Source organism: Amphibalanus amphitrite, unplaced genomic scaffold (assembly GCF_019059575.1).
Source record: "Amphibalanus amphitrite isolate SeventyFive unplaced genomic scaffold, NRLGWU_Aamphi_draft 000299F_arrow, whole genome shotgun sequence".
In the NCBI taxonomy this organism is placed as follows: domain Eukaryota; kingdom Metazoa; phylum Arthropoda; class Thecostraca; order Balanomorpha; family Balanidae; genus Amphibalanus; species Amphibalanus amphitrite.
In genome coordinates, this window is record NW_024881794.1 from 627,202 (window position 1) to 640,704 (window position 13,503).

General features: G+C 59.1%; 1 protein-coding gene across 5 annotated transcripts in view; it reads left to right on the forward strand.

Annotated features, from left to right (window-relative positions):
• Positions 1-13,503, forward strand: part of LOC122387840 (cyclin-dependent kinase 6-like) — a 38,359-nt gene that overhangs the window by 22,251 nt on the left and 2,605 nt on the right. For all 5 annotated transcript variants that reach the window (XR_006257692.1, XM_043378402.1, XM_043378397.1 and 2 more), the window contains exons 4-6: positions 11,397-11,538; positions 12,330-12,497; positions 12,901-13,061. Coding sequence is in view for 4 of the 5 variants with exons in the window: in XM_043378402.1 (XP_043234337.1) it covers positions 11,397-11,538; positions 12,330-12,497; positions 12,901-13,061 (471 nt within the window). In the remaining variant the exon portion in view is untranslated. The remainder of the gene's footprint in view (positions 1-11,396; positions 11,539-12,329; positions 12,498-12,900; positions 13,062-13,503) is intronic.

Consider the following 13,503-nt stretch of genomic DNA (forward strand, 5'->3'; position numbering starts at 1 on the left):
GGACGCCGCGCTGGTAATTGGATTGCGGCACTTGGCGCACCGCTTCCTGCGTTAGCGACGGCTACTGGTCCTGTAAAACAGTCGACTCGCATTGAGGCTGGATTAAGACGGAACGTAGACAGTCACGTGATCGTGCTGCGTGGGGTCGTCTATCACGTGACCGCGGCGGTTCTGTGCTGCCTCGGACGGTCGTCCGTCACGTGGTGCGCGCAGTGCCGGCGCGGCGGGGCGTTATCGGCTCGTCAGGTGAGTGGTAACGAGACCCGCCCGGGCCTTTGATCGCCAGCCGCCGGTGTGCGCACGTCGTCCTGTGCAAATGAGGCAGACGTATGAGACGGGCGAGTACTACGTTGGGTTACGCAGGTCAGCGCAGCGTGTGTGGGAGGCCACTGCACTTTCTCATTATCGGATACCTAAGGTGTCCCACCAGTCTTTGATTTGCTAGCGTGCATTGGACAAGTACCACTTGAGGTGCATTGATAATATTGTTGACATGCATTTGCCTAAGAATATATCCATAAACTTATCGTGGCTTCCACCTGCTGCCTGTCGAGTCGAATGACCTCTGTCGGGACGGGCCGGGACCACTGGCCGTCCCCGGTCCACCCGGCGGGGCCCCTCTCCTCCTCCGTTCGTCGTTCGGTCCTCCCGTCAGCGGCAGCCGCCAGGTGTCGCGTCCCGGCGAGGAATGTGGCCGGGAAATGCCTCGGCGACGCCTCCCGTTCAGCGCCGATGGGAACGCGGCGCCGCGGAATGCCGGCCAGAGCGCACTGTTTTACCGACGCGATTAGAAACCAATTATCGGTGAGTGACCGCGGCCGGCCGCCGGCGGATGGCCGAGTGACGACACGGGCCGTCATCAGAACTCACCGGACGGCGGCGTCAATGGCGGAGCGCCGCCGGCGCCGGAGACGTGCCGGAGACACAGGGGAGACGGCTGAGAACCGGCCCCAGACGGCAGCAGACTGGGGCAGGAAGGTCGCAGACACAGACAGACAGACGGACAGACAGCCGGGACGGGGATAGGCGGCGGCCGCAGCCGACCGCGATCGGGTCGCGAGATGGCCCGCCGCCGCGGCCGGTCGGACCCCGCCGCCGGAAGGGAGCCGGGCCGGTTTTTTTTCTATCGCGCAGTGTTTTTTGTGGGGCCGGTGGGGAGACGGCTTGTGAACGTGAGAGTGGTCTACAAGGGGTGCCGGCCGCGCGGCGGGCTCCGATATAGGCCGAACACGTAAAGCTGCGGTCGAGGCTGTGACCCGGCGCACGTGATCACGTTTTGAACGTCACGTGGCGCACGTAGCTCGCCGGCGTGGCTCGGTTCGGGTCGGAGTGGACCACCGGCCACCGCTGGGCGCCCCGCTGCTGCTGGAGACAGCTGTCTCGCTATCCCGTGAGAGGAACTGTGGGAGAGGTCTGTGCGTGTCCGGCGGCGCCGCGCCGGTCATGTCCGTCATGCTCAGTCGTGCCATTGCGTGAATTAACGCGTGGCACTGGGAGATAGCCTACTCAGTCGGGTATTTAAACACCCACGCACGCACGCGCGCTCCACGCACGCACATCGCGCCCGGCTCCGTTAGAAATCGTGTACGTCAGACGCATGGCGTGCCGGCCGATCGCGTAAAGGGTGCCGGCGGCGGCGCCTCGCCTTTCGTCTGTCTCGCAGCGTGGTGCCGATTTCTTTCCGACACTGCGGGGTCAGTTTTTTACTCCGGTGCGTCGCTCTGACGCAAAAACCCAATAAAGGACCTGCCATCTAAATGAGGTCTCAACTCTTTCGCGTCGGCCACATGGGCGGCGGTGTAGCGTAAAAAGCGGCCGATTCTGCCCCAGACTCTGAATGTAATTACTCGGCGGCGGCGGCGGCGGCGCGATAGGTTGGTCGGCCGGCGATCGGCCCCGCTCTTTCTCCGACCGAAGGCGAGTCACCCTGTCACTGCCGGCCGAAAAACGCGAGCAAAAACGGCGCTGGCCTTGCGCCGCGGCCACCGCGCTCCGGCGCTGGTGCCGGCTCTCCCCGCTGCCGAGCGGCCGACTTCGGGTGGCGCTGGAATCCAGCGCCACCCGACTGGATCCCCTTCTCCGTGCCTCTCTTGCTTTCCCTTTTCACTTGTCTTACATTTACTTTTTCTGGTAAGCGCTTTTACTTCTTGTCCAGTTCTGACACAGTCCAGTTAAGCCAATTCCCGTCTGTTTTGTTTTATCAATGTTCTCTTTTTTCATTCGTTCTACATCGCTCTTTTATTCATCCAAGTTTCTCGACTTTTTGCATGTCCTGAATCATATCTCATATTGGTTCCTCTCTCTTATGCCCATCTCCTTTTCTATTTCTTTTCCTCTCATCTCATCTTTGTCATCTGCTCTGCTCTCCTCTTCCTTCTTCCTATTTTCCTTCCTTTCTGTTTTTTTTTTCATTCCCTCCTCTCCTCTCCTCTCCTCTCCTCTCCTCTCCTCTCCTCTCCCCTCTCGTTCCATTCTCACGGTGCGCAGGTCGGCTCGCGGTGTGCCCTCCGGCGCGGCCCGGGGCCGTCCGTTTTTATAGCTGTGATCTGTCATTACCGCTGAGGACATCGTAAGCGGGCCGGGCCGGCTCGGTTTTTAATTCGGTCGCACATTCCTCGCAGCCGAGAGCCGGTCGGGATGTGTGGCAGCGTGGCGGGCCGGAGCTCGGAGGTGTCGAGGCGGCGCCCCTGCCCGGTCCGGTCCGGCCCGGCCGGTGACCTCGAGGCTGACCCACGGTCTCGGGAGGGTCGGCCGGCCGGCCCGCTGGTAGTCTGACCGCTCTTCCACAAAGGCGGGGAGCGGAGAGTGAGTGTCGTTCGGAGAGCCAGGTGTGTGACCGGCCGGCGTAGGACGCCGACAGAGGTCAGCCGGCACGGCCGGACTCTGCCTGACCCGCAGAGCGGCGGCCTGGCGTTCGTTCAGCCCCAGGCGATGGTGGCTGTTGTTGCTCCCACCGCCGCCACCTCCGCCGCCTGCGCCGCCCCGGGCAGACACCATCCATCTTCACTAGCCGGGTCGCCTCTGCGCTGCGCTGCCCCGTGTCAGCGGCCCGTGGGTCTCAGACAGCGCCTGTGTGCTGTCCGGGTAGCGAGCTTCTCCGGTGCTATGGCGAGCCGCGCCGGACCGGCACCTCTGAGTCACTCTGTCGCCCTGCGGACGGCGCCCGGGGCCTCGCTGCAGGCTGCTGCTGCTGCTGACGTCACCGAGCTGTGCCGCCGGAACTGTGCTCGTTCCGGCGGACCCCGCCGCCTGCCGTCTGCATGGTGCAGAGACGGTGCAACGCGTCCGCCGGACTCGGGCCGGGTGCTGTCCCACGGCCTGCGCACGTCCGCAGCGCGGCGCCGGTACTCGAGCTGACATGTTGGCACTGTTTCGGCAAACTATGGACGACGCCGTTCGTATCTCGTTATCATTGGACGGCTGTGTGAGAGGTTTGTGAGGTGTCTGCGCGCTAAAGAGGGTGTTTTAAATGGAAATTGCAAGCTGACATCCCTGCCGCCACTTACACTAAGGCTGATGAGTCAGCTTCGCATGTCGACCTCCCATGGCGGTTTGTGGCGAGCCTGGCGCACTCCAGGGTCGCCGGGCGGCCGTTCCACCGCGGGCGCCTGGTGCGGGTTGTGTTCCGCGGTATGAACCCGGCAGCTGCTGGCCGCCGCTCCTGGCGCTCCCCGTTCCCACACGGCCGGGAGGGGAGCATTCCACACTCCCTTCCCCTCCCCTCGGTCCTTCCCGTCCCGCTCGGCCGGTGGGTGGCCGGCCTGCCCCACCGACCGTCCCTCCGCGCCCGTCGCCCTTTAAACCGGCGCGTTTCCGGCGGGGCGTCTGGTCGCCGCCGGCTGGGTCTGGGTCTGTGACTGGTCCGAGACTGTACACAGGAGGGGCGTCAGGACCGGGGCCGGACGGCGACGCAGCACTGACCACCGGCGCCGTGAGCGGACCCTAGATAACGGGGACACATCTGGACTGCAGGGGAACGTTAGGGGACACGGAGATTCTGAATGGGAGATAGCCTCGCAGGCACCAAATCGTCGCAGATTGAGGTTGTAGCAAGTGACCAGGGACTGGCGAGATTTCTGAATGAACTGTGTCTGGCAAGTATTTGTTTATCTTCCTAGCTAATGTTTGGGGTAAGAAGTATGGTATGTGAAACTCTATGAACTATGAATGACACGGAATCCCTCGTTTTTCTGTGCTCTGTTTACAGTGACTAAAGTGACTGAGGAGTGCGGATGACAGTGACTGAGAGCTGTCGGCCATCAGCTGTTGTCACTGATGTGAGGTGTGAACTGTGATGTTGACGCCGCTCTGGGAACGCCAGCTATCGGCGGCTGTTTGCTGCAACCGGCGCTCTGTCTGGAAGCTATCTTATCTAACGCCTCGCCTCCTCACAACACCGGCGCCCCCAAACAGACGCGGTGGTGGGTCCGGCCCGAGCAGCCGCCGCCGACACGGCGGCAGCGACTCGGTGGCGCCGACCGTGTTTAAAAGTCGCTGTACGCGACGTTGCACACGAGCGGTCTTTTTAGTTTCAGTGAGCGGAAAGGGCGGAGGACGACCGCTGAGCCGTTGGCGCCGCGGCTGCTTACCCGTCGGCCGTGACGCCACCCTTCCATGGACTCAGCCCACGGGACGGACGCTGCTCAGCGGCAGCTGCAGCTCGCCCACGCCGGCGAATATCGATCACGATGATCGGCACCGGCGGCGTCTTCCGGTGACCGTTGTTGTCCGTTGACCGGTCGGGAATGCCTCTGCAGAGTGGCCGGAAAGGCTGCCCGCCCCCGCGCCGCGGCCGAAGGTTATGGCGCCGTCTGTGGACGGTTGTGTGCACCGTCCGCCCACTCGGCCGATCGGCAGGTGGGCCGGCAGGGCTCCAGTGCTGGCGGAGCTAGCTCACGGTGTGGGGCGTTGAGGTGTTGCTGGGCTTTTTACGACGCTGCGATTGTACCGCCTAACGCTCATGATAGCTATGTCGTCACCGCCCACCAATGGTGGTCTTGATATGATCGTAAAAGGTTATTTCACGACTTCGCATCGCTGTACCACTCGTTGTTCCTAATTTATTCATAGGTATCACCAACTGGGCTGGCGTTTCTCTTATGAGATAATGTCAGACACCGGATAAGTTCAATTTATCTCTGTTGTGCCCCCACCTTGTTGATGCCATAAGCTTGCATTTCAAATGGCCTTTCTCAACGGCTGCTGCCGCCGGAAGTCCATAAGACGCAATGTCCGCCGCTGCAGACGGCGACTGCTCTAATAGCCGCCTCCGGGGGGGTTAAGGCGGTCATCACCCGCCCGTCCGGTGGCCGTTTCGCAGCTGTCGATGGCCTGGCCGTCCCCCGCAGCGGCGGCGCCGGCGTCTGCGGCGGCGGCCGCCGTCAGGCTGTCTGTCCGCCCCCTGACCCTGTCTGGGTGTTTCGCCGGCCGTCTGGGAATCTCATCGACCCTTTTCACGAGATCGATGGCTGTTTGACAGCACCTAACCCTTCCACCGTACGGTCATCCACATCGTACGACAGCTCATCTCACAGCTTTTAGATCACCTGCCTCAGTGCGGAGGGTCGGCCGCCTCTCGGTCGACCTCTCCCCGGCTGCACCGTTGCGGAGGGCGGCGAGGCGTCGTGCCGGGCCGGTGGGCGTCGGCCGCTGCGGCCCCGTGCAGTACGCTCCATCACACCTCGTGCTGCCGGCCGAGCGCCGTGATGTCACGGCTCAGCTATGAGAAAACACGCCCCGGGCTGCGCCAGCTGCCGAGCTGACCGGCGCGCCGGCCGGGAGGGCTGTGAAGGAGCCCGCTGTCTGGGCCGCTCCTGAGAGCTCTGCTGGCCTCGTGGCAGGCTGGGTGACCGCCGCACCGACGCGTGGGGTTCTGCGCTGTGTGGTCTGGCCTTTCCGGAGAAATTTCACCGCAGTGATGCCGGTAATGATTTGAGCTTAAGGGGGCGATGATGATAATAATTTGGGCTTACGGACGCTCGAACGGCTGGACAACGGTGGCGCTGCGGCGCTGGCGGCGCGGCACGGCGACCGGCGGGGGTCGTTAGCGTTCAACATGCAGCCGGCGGCCGGCGCGCTGCACCATTAGCCGCTCGGCTTGGAGCGCGCCTCGGCGGAACCGGCTGGCGCCGCGGGAGGAGGCGAATGAATTGAATACCGCTCAGGGCATGGACGGTTGGAGCGCCGGTCTGGGGCCGCCGGCGGTGGCGGGAGGCCGACGGCGAGGTCGACCACCGCGCCAGGACCGGACAGTCTCCGCCTCTCCGGTCCCGGCTACCAGCGGACACTGCCGAGGATGGAACCAGTCGTGGCTTGGGGATTTAATTACGATCGGGTAGTTGGTGAATTGTTGAGACTGGATACTCAAGGTTTCTGGAAATTGTTTGCGTCGACATGAATAATTATGCTTCTTAAATTAGTAGGGGTAATGTGGACTTCAATTTATATTGAACATTTGCCATTTTATTTATTTTCTTTCTTTTTTTTGTTATTATTTTCGTTGCAGTGAACAATGCGGACTACGACAAAAGGACTTATTGACTATCCGCCCTACCCTTGCATATTAGAAGGATGAAAGCATGCAGCGGGGTTTCTAGCACCATCTAGTGCATAACGAGCTTATGAGCACCTGAGCCCATTGAGCGGTCTGATGCTAAATTTAGCCGCTGGTATGCGAAGTGACTGGTCAAGCGGTCTCGTTATGCAGATGGGGCCAACCGTCGCGGTCCGCTGGGCAATTTTTTGAAGTTTGTGCTGGCATAGAAGGATGTGATTAACAGGAAGAAGCTACACGGCTATTTCCATTGATTTAGCTGGGTCATGCCGCTTTGAACTAGCTGCTTTCATTTTAGATACCTTTGAATTGGGGTTATGCTTTTGAAATGGAGACCGCTCGCATCTTGAAATAACCGCGCTACCTTCTCCCACAAATACCGTCGGTTCAAATAATAATAACCATTTAGTTTAAAATGAGGCATGGTGTCCGTCTTGTGGCTGCCGTGTGATCATGACTCACATCCGCCGCAGTGGTCTGTGTGACCGCGCGAGCTGTTACCTGTGTGACCGCCCCTCTGTTACCTGTGTGACCGGTGGCCGGCCGGGTCACACGCGGCCGGCAGCGGCAGCTGCGCGCGCGTGTCGCCCTCAGCCGCTTCCCAGCGTGTCATCGACGGGGGTAATGGTGGGCTTCCGGTGCCCCCGACCCGGCGACCCCGTGAGAAGCCACTGGGCGGCCCTGCGGCCCATCGGCGGGCCCGCCGGAAACGATACTCCCACCGGTGATACCCCCCAATCGCCACGGCTGGCTCGCAATCGCCGGCCCGCGCGGCAGCCGCAACCCTTTGACGGACCGAGCCGACAATCACCGGGCGAAATGACCGGGTCGGAGCTAGTGAGGTGTGATTGGCCTCTCACTTACGGGCGCGATTGGTGGTCTGGCGACCTCGCGGCTTTCCAGTCGCCGATTCAGCTGATCATACACGGCGGCTGTCTGCGGGCGGACCGCCGGCGGACCTTCACGGACCGCGCCCATGGTCCGCGGTCCGCCCCTGGTCCAGTTCTGGTCCGCTATGGTCCTCTGTTTCCCCGCTGGTGTCGAACTCGTCCCGGCCCGCCTCAATCACGTCTCGGACGCCTCGGATCCTGCCCAAGACAGAAGCGGTAACTCAGCTCCCTGTCGGAGTGGCGATCTGCCACTCTCGCGCGCGTGCGTCTCGTATGACTGATCACCTGTGATCGGCTGAGACGGCACCGGGGCGCCGAGGAATGTGATCAGCTCCGCGCTGACTGCCTGATGTGGCCGCCCATCACGCTAATGCTTGCCGCGGCGCCTTCTCGCGGCCATAAATCGCTTTGGCGATTGTATAAGTGCGATATGTGGTCTGTGATCTGCTCAGAATGGGCTGCCGGCATGCAAGGCTCGGAGAACCCCACCGCAGCGCGGCGGGTCGTGTCAGGCCGCCCGGCGACCCACCGAGCCGCTGACAGAGACATCAGCACACGCGCGCCGTTTGTCCCGAAACGTGACCGAGCAGCCAGCGCGCGGCTGATGCGTGAGCCATTTAACCGCCTCTCCACACACCGCCGGGCCGCTCCCGTGCAGGCGGACACAGAAAAACACGCACGATGATCTGAGGAGCCGCTCTTCCCCTCGGCCCCGGGCGGCGCGGCGGGCAGGTGACGCTCCCGGGGTAATTGTGGGCGCCCCGGGCAGCGGCGGTGGCACTGGCGGTGATCGTGGGCGGGGGTCGCCGGGCCGTCGTGCGCCGCTGAGCACGGCACGCCGAACGGTGGGAGACGGCTCCGCCGCCGCCGGCCGGCCTCTGAAGAATGTCCGGCGTTTCCGGAGGCGAGCGAGGGGGTTCCTCGGTCCATACCTGGAGCGGCACCGAATGACACGGCGGAATGAGGCCGGAACTGAGCTGGCCAACTGCTCAGACGGCCCGTATCAGGAGGCGCCACTTCATGCCTCCATGCTCTCACTCAGGCCAGGCTGACTCTCCCATATGCAGCATTTGCTTGCCTCCATTCTGACCAACATCGCTTTTGACTGCGCTTCTCAGTCTCCCAGACACTAACCAGATATTAACCCGCAGATATAAACCACCCTATATGTATTCAGACCAGGGTTTCGGAGTCGTGGTAGTGCTGTTCCGACTCCGACTCCGACTCCGACTCCGGGCTCCTGACCGACTCCGACTCCGACTCCGACTCCGACTCCGACTCCGGGTCATACGAAGGGCAATGGCGGCCAACGGCCAAAATTTTGCGTGATGTGACGCCACGTGCCAGGTCTACGTGCACGGGGAGAATGCTCCTACTCTCCGGTTTGCTTCATGCAGTCACCATTTCTCCCACGTGGACGCAGCTGAATCCACAAGAGGTCAGCGGCCAGCGTGGAAATCCGCCGACGCCGAGAAGCGCGAGAGGCGGCCGTATCACGAACACGAGCATCGCCATCATGTCGGTCATTCCTATGTGTTGATACCTTTCGGAGCATAAAAGAAGAAGTAAAAATACCTTTTCCTCGATAATTAATTGCCCGTTGTCATTTAGTCTTTGACTCGTCAACGGTCAAATACTTCAGATAGTGGAAGTTATCACGCGCATGCATAATACTTGGCTACTAAATTATGATATACATAACTTGAAACTTGTAAGATCCAATGTTTGTCATTTAGAACAAAAACAAGATGTGTGCAATTTTTATTGCGGGAAGGGAATTATTCCGCGGGCAACTGGTAAAAAAAAAAAACTGAAAAGTGATATCACAGATTCTAGTTATTTTCCGGAGTCGGAGTCGAGGCAGGTTGACCGACTCCGACTCCGACTCCGACTCCTGGCTGCTTGCCACGACTCCGGGCGACTCCGACTCCGACTCCGACTCCGACTCCGAAACCATGATTCAGACCCACCCAGACCACCCTGTGTTGGGGCCCGGCCCAGACCACACCTCTGCAGGTCGGCAGACCGGCCGCCACCCAGCCGGCCGGTCGTGCTGGTGTTGTCAGCTGATCAGCTGTTCGGCCGGCTGACCGGTCGGCTCTCTCCTGCAGTGTTTGCAGGCGCCGGCCCCGCGGTATGGCGGCCAGCCGGCGACTCTGGTATGCCCCGTCTGGCCCGGCCCGGTCTGGCCTTGAGGCGTACAGGTTTCGACGGCGGCTGCCGTGCTGACCAGTGGATTCCGACCGCGCGCGGCGCCGATCCTCGCAATGAAAACCGCCCCTCCCGGCCGCTGTGGCCCTCAGTCGGTTGATTTTGTCAACGGCGTGTCAGCGACAGTATCTGAGGAAGGCGGAAATCTGTCCCGGCCTCGGCCCGGACGCCTGCGGTTGGGTGTCCGGCTGGAATGTGGTTCATTCTGATTCATTGGATTCATTGATTCGGCGGGGCGGCGCCGTTGCCATCTGACTCCCGAGTGCAAGCATGTGCCGATGGGCGGTGATTCATGCCTGAGATGGGCAGCGGTGAATAATGTGTTTATTATTCGAGTCGGCAGATTTATCAGGCTGGACCTGGACCTGGTGACCTTTCACAATACCGCAGGCCCGACTCAGAACTGGGGATTGTTGCGAAAGATCTGTCTCCGGCATTCCGGCAGAACTGGGGTTTTAACATCCGTGGAAATCGAACACTGGTTTGGCGTGAGAATGCTGTTCTGGAATGTTGTTTTGACGTGGAGTGGACACTGAAAAGTTGTCTTGCTGAGAAGCTCAGCGCATTCTTTGTGGATTGGAAAATGTTGTTCTTTCCATTTTTTGCCGAACATGACCAGACAGAAATGCGGAACCTGAGAAGAATGAAGTCGTAACTTGTTGTATTTGTATTGTCTTCTGTACACTTGTGCAGACCTTTTATACTCAGATTTTTTAGACGTAACTTGGGAAACCTGCCACAAAAATGTATGCCTATCTATCATTACAGCCCCCATTCATTCTTGTAAGGTCGACGCTTTTCCTTACACGTTGAACGTCCTGTGGCCCCGACTGAATTTCCCCAAGCTGTTGTGGGTATATTCAACGCCTTCCAGCCTATTTTAACATGATTAATTTTGCTCTCTTTGGTATGAACATGTCCCTGTTATCCTGTTCTTTTCTTTTGGTTCCTGTATCAGTGGAATGCCTGACATGTTTTGATTGCTTTACGATCTGGGAAAATACCAACTTGATGCGATGAAATGATCTAAGCCACTGACCAGTACAGAAAAGGGTATTAAATGACTCGCAAGCAGCGTGGTTGTGCACATGACCGAATGGACATGCCCTTACATTCGTCAACTGTAGAACCGCGACCAGTGTCGCACTCCTCTCCCCGGTCAGTATCCTAGTGTAACAACGCTGTGATAGCCGAGATTTTACTATCAATTCTCCATTTTATTGTACCATCCTTCCTGAGGGTAGGTCGCACAGCGCACGGTGGGTCCGACCTGCCCCGTAGCGCTGCCGCCGCCCTGGACGGTGGCCGCCGAGCGACGGACGACAGCCCTCCCCGCCACCAGACGGACCCGGTCCGTGGCGACAGACTGTCCCTGTCTGTCAGTAACCTATCTAACTGGCTACGTCCATCTAACTGGACCACGTCACTGTCCGTCGCTGATGTCTGTCACGAGCTTTATGACGTAGGCGCAGGAGCTATCATCGTACTCGAGTTTTATGGAAGAGCGGAAAACATTCTAGATTTTTGTGTCGGCTTGAATGGATTCCCCAGAATGCCCGTCATTCGTGCAGTCTGCAGATGAATGCCTGTTATGCACGCGAATTCGCCCTTCGGTGTGCCCCCAGCCACTGACGCGTTCCTCTCCCCTCTGTCACTGATGCCTCCGTCTCCCTCTTTAGCCACTAACGCGTCCGTCCCCTCTGTAGCCACTAACGCGCCCGTTCCCTCTGTCTGCCCGGCAGGCTGCTGGACATCTGTCACGGCCAGCGGTCCGAGCAGGGCAACCAGCTCATCCTGGTGCTGGTGTTCGAGCACATCGACCAGGACCTGTCGGCCTACCTGGAGAAGTGCCCGCAGCCCGGCCTCAGCCCCGGCCTCATCAAGGTCGGTGTGCCGCGTCCGCCGGCCGCGCCGACCCAGTCGAATGCTCTGCATTCGTACCGCTGACCCGAGTCCACCGGAACTCCGGGGCGGAGCGCGCCAGTCTGCATAGTCAATGAGCCGCCGCCTCCGGCGCCGCCGCAGGGATGGTTAAGAAGCAGGGACTAATTTTGATTGGATTGCGCCGGCGGCGCCGGCAGAGCGACTATCAAACGCACGTGCACTGCACGGATGGCGTGTTTGCCGTGTCATTAAATCCAGATGTTTTGCTTTGTCGCTTGGCTAAATGATGTTCCAGTTGCTGTTTTTGAGGTCGATTGCAGCCTGTTTATCGTGTACGCGGGGCGTTTAGAAACACACGGTGGCGATGATGGTTGATTCTCGTTTGATCACCAGTTTGTTTGGCCAGACACCCCGATGTCTGTGTTGGTCACGTTGTGTGACTTCATACCGCTCCCAGACGCTAAGTACACTGACGACCGGCCTCTCTGCAGTGTGGCGCCTCACTCAGTTTGTGTTAGTCCTGTCTGGGTCATGGTGCTGACTGCTGACACTGTTAGCTGGTGCACATGAGTAACTGTTTATCAAGTGGCAGATGTGCCGAATGTTTATGTCCATAAGTCCAACTTCGCTAAAGTCGCTAGTCACTGCTCTTTAAAACCATATTGTGAATTGTCATATTTATCTCATTTATACAGGCGCTCAAACTCAACCAAGACCTATCCATTCGCTCCGACTTAACCAACACACTTCACTCTCCAGTCTGACGTTGTTCTTACACGCGCCTGCCACAGAGCATGCTGTACCAGATCCTGGCGGGTGTGGACTTCCTGCACAGTAACCGGATCGTGCACCGAGACCTGAAGCCGCAGAACATCCTGGTCACAAACGGCGGCGACGTCAAGATCACCGACTTCGGCTTGGCCAGGATATACGACTACCAGATGACACTCACCAATGTGGTCAGTGATAGGCGCTATGGCTGTGTTATGGTCAGTGTTATGGAGAATCAGCGAGCCGGGGTCTCCCTGCCGGCCTCGCTGGGATTTGCTTACAGTAGGGACGGGCTCTGATGTCAAAAAGGCTAGGGTTGAATTGGAGGATATTGTGCTCAACTTAAATATTGGAGATGCTGGGTTTGATACTTTGTCCTCTGTAGTTTCGATGTAATTGGGGTCGCTTTTTAGCGCGCTAACTAGTGTTTGTAATTTGCCTTTAGTGTCTGGACACCCGAGAAGTGAGCTGCTCCAGTGACCTGACCTGCCCTCCGCCCCCAGGTGGTAACGCTCTGGACTCTGGTACCGGGCGCCCGAGGTGCTCCTCCAATGACCTGACGATGCCCCCCCCCCCCCCCCCACCCCTCAGGTGGTAACGCTCTGGTACCGGGCGCCCGAGGTGCTCCTCCAGTCCTCGTACGCCACGCCGGTCGACATCTGGTCGGTGGGCTGTATTTACGCCGAGCTGTGGCGGCGGACGGCGCTCTTCTGCGGCAGCAACGAGACGGGCCAGCTCGTCAGGATACTCGAGTGAGTCCCCGTGAGCTGTCATCAGAACTAGGCCAGTGAATCGTGATTGGTCTATATTCAAGGCGCCGATAACAACTGCAGTCTGGACACCCTAAAATCCAAGCCATTTTCATCATTCTATTTAGCCTGAGACGTCTGTCTATTATATAGAAAAGTCTGAGCCTGTTACGATGCCGTTCCTCCCGATGTTTAGAGACTGTACAACTGGGATTTTATTGCATCGGATATGGACTGTTGGATGTCTTCACCCAGCCGAGTGTTATTGCTTGGACTGGTTCTGCTCATCCGCACATTGGGCCAAACATTAAAACAACCTACTTGTAACGCTGTTTAAACCGGGTTCGTTTCTGGAAGTGTGATATTTGTTCGTCCAATGACATGTGTACTTATCTTAGGTGTCACTGAGAGCCAGGAGGATGGTATGTCAATGCACTGATCCAAC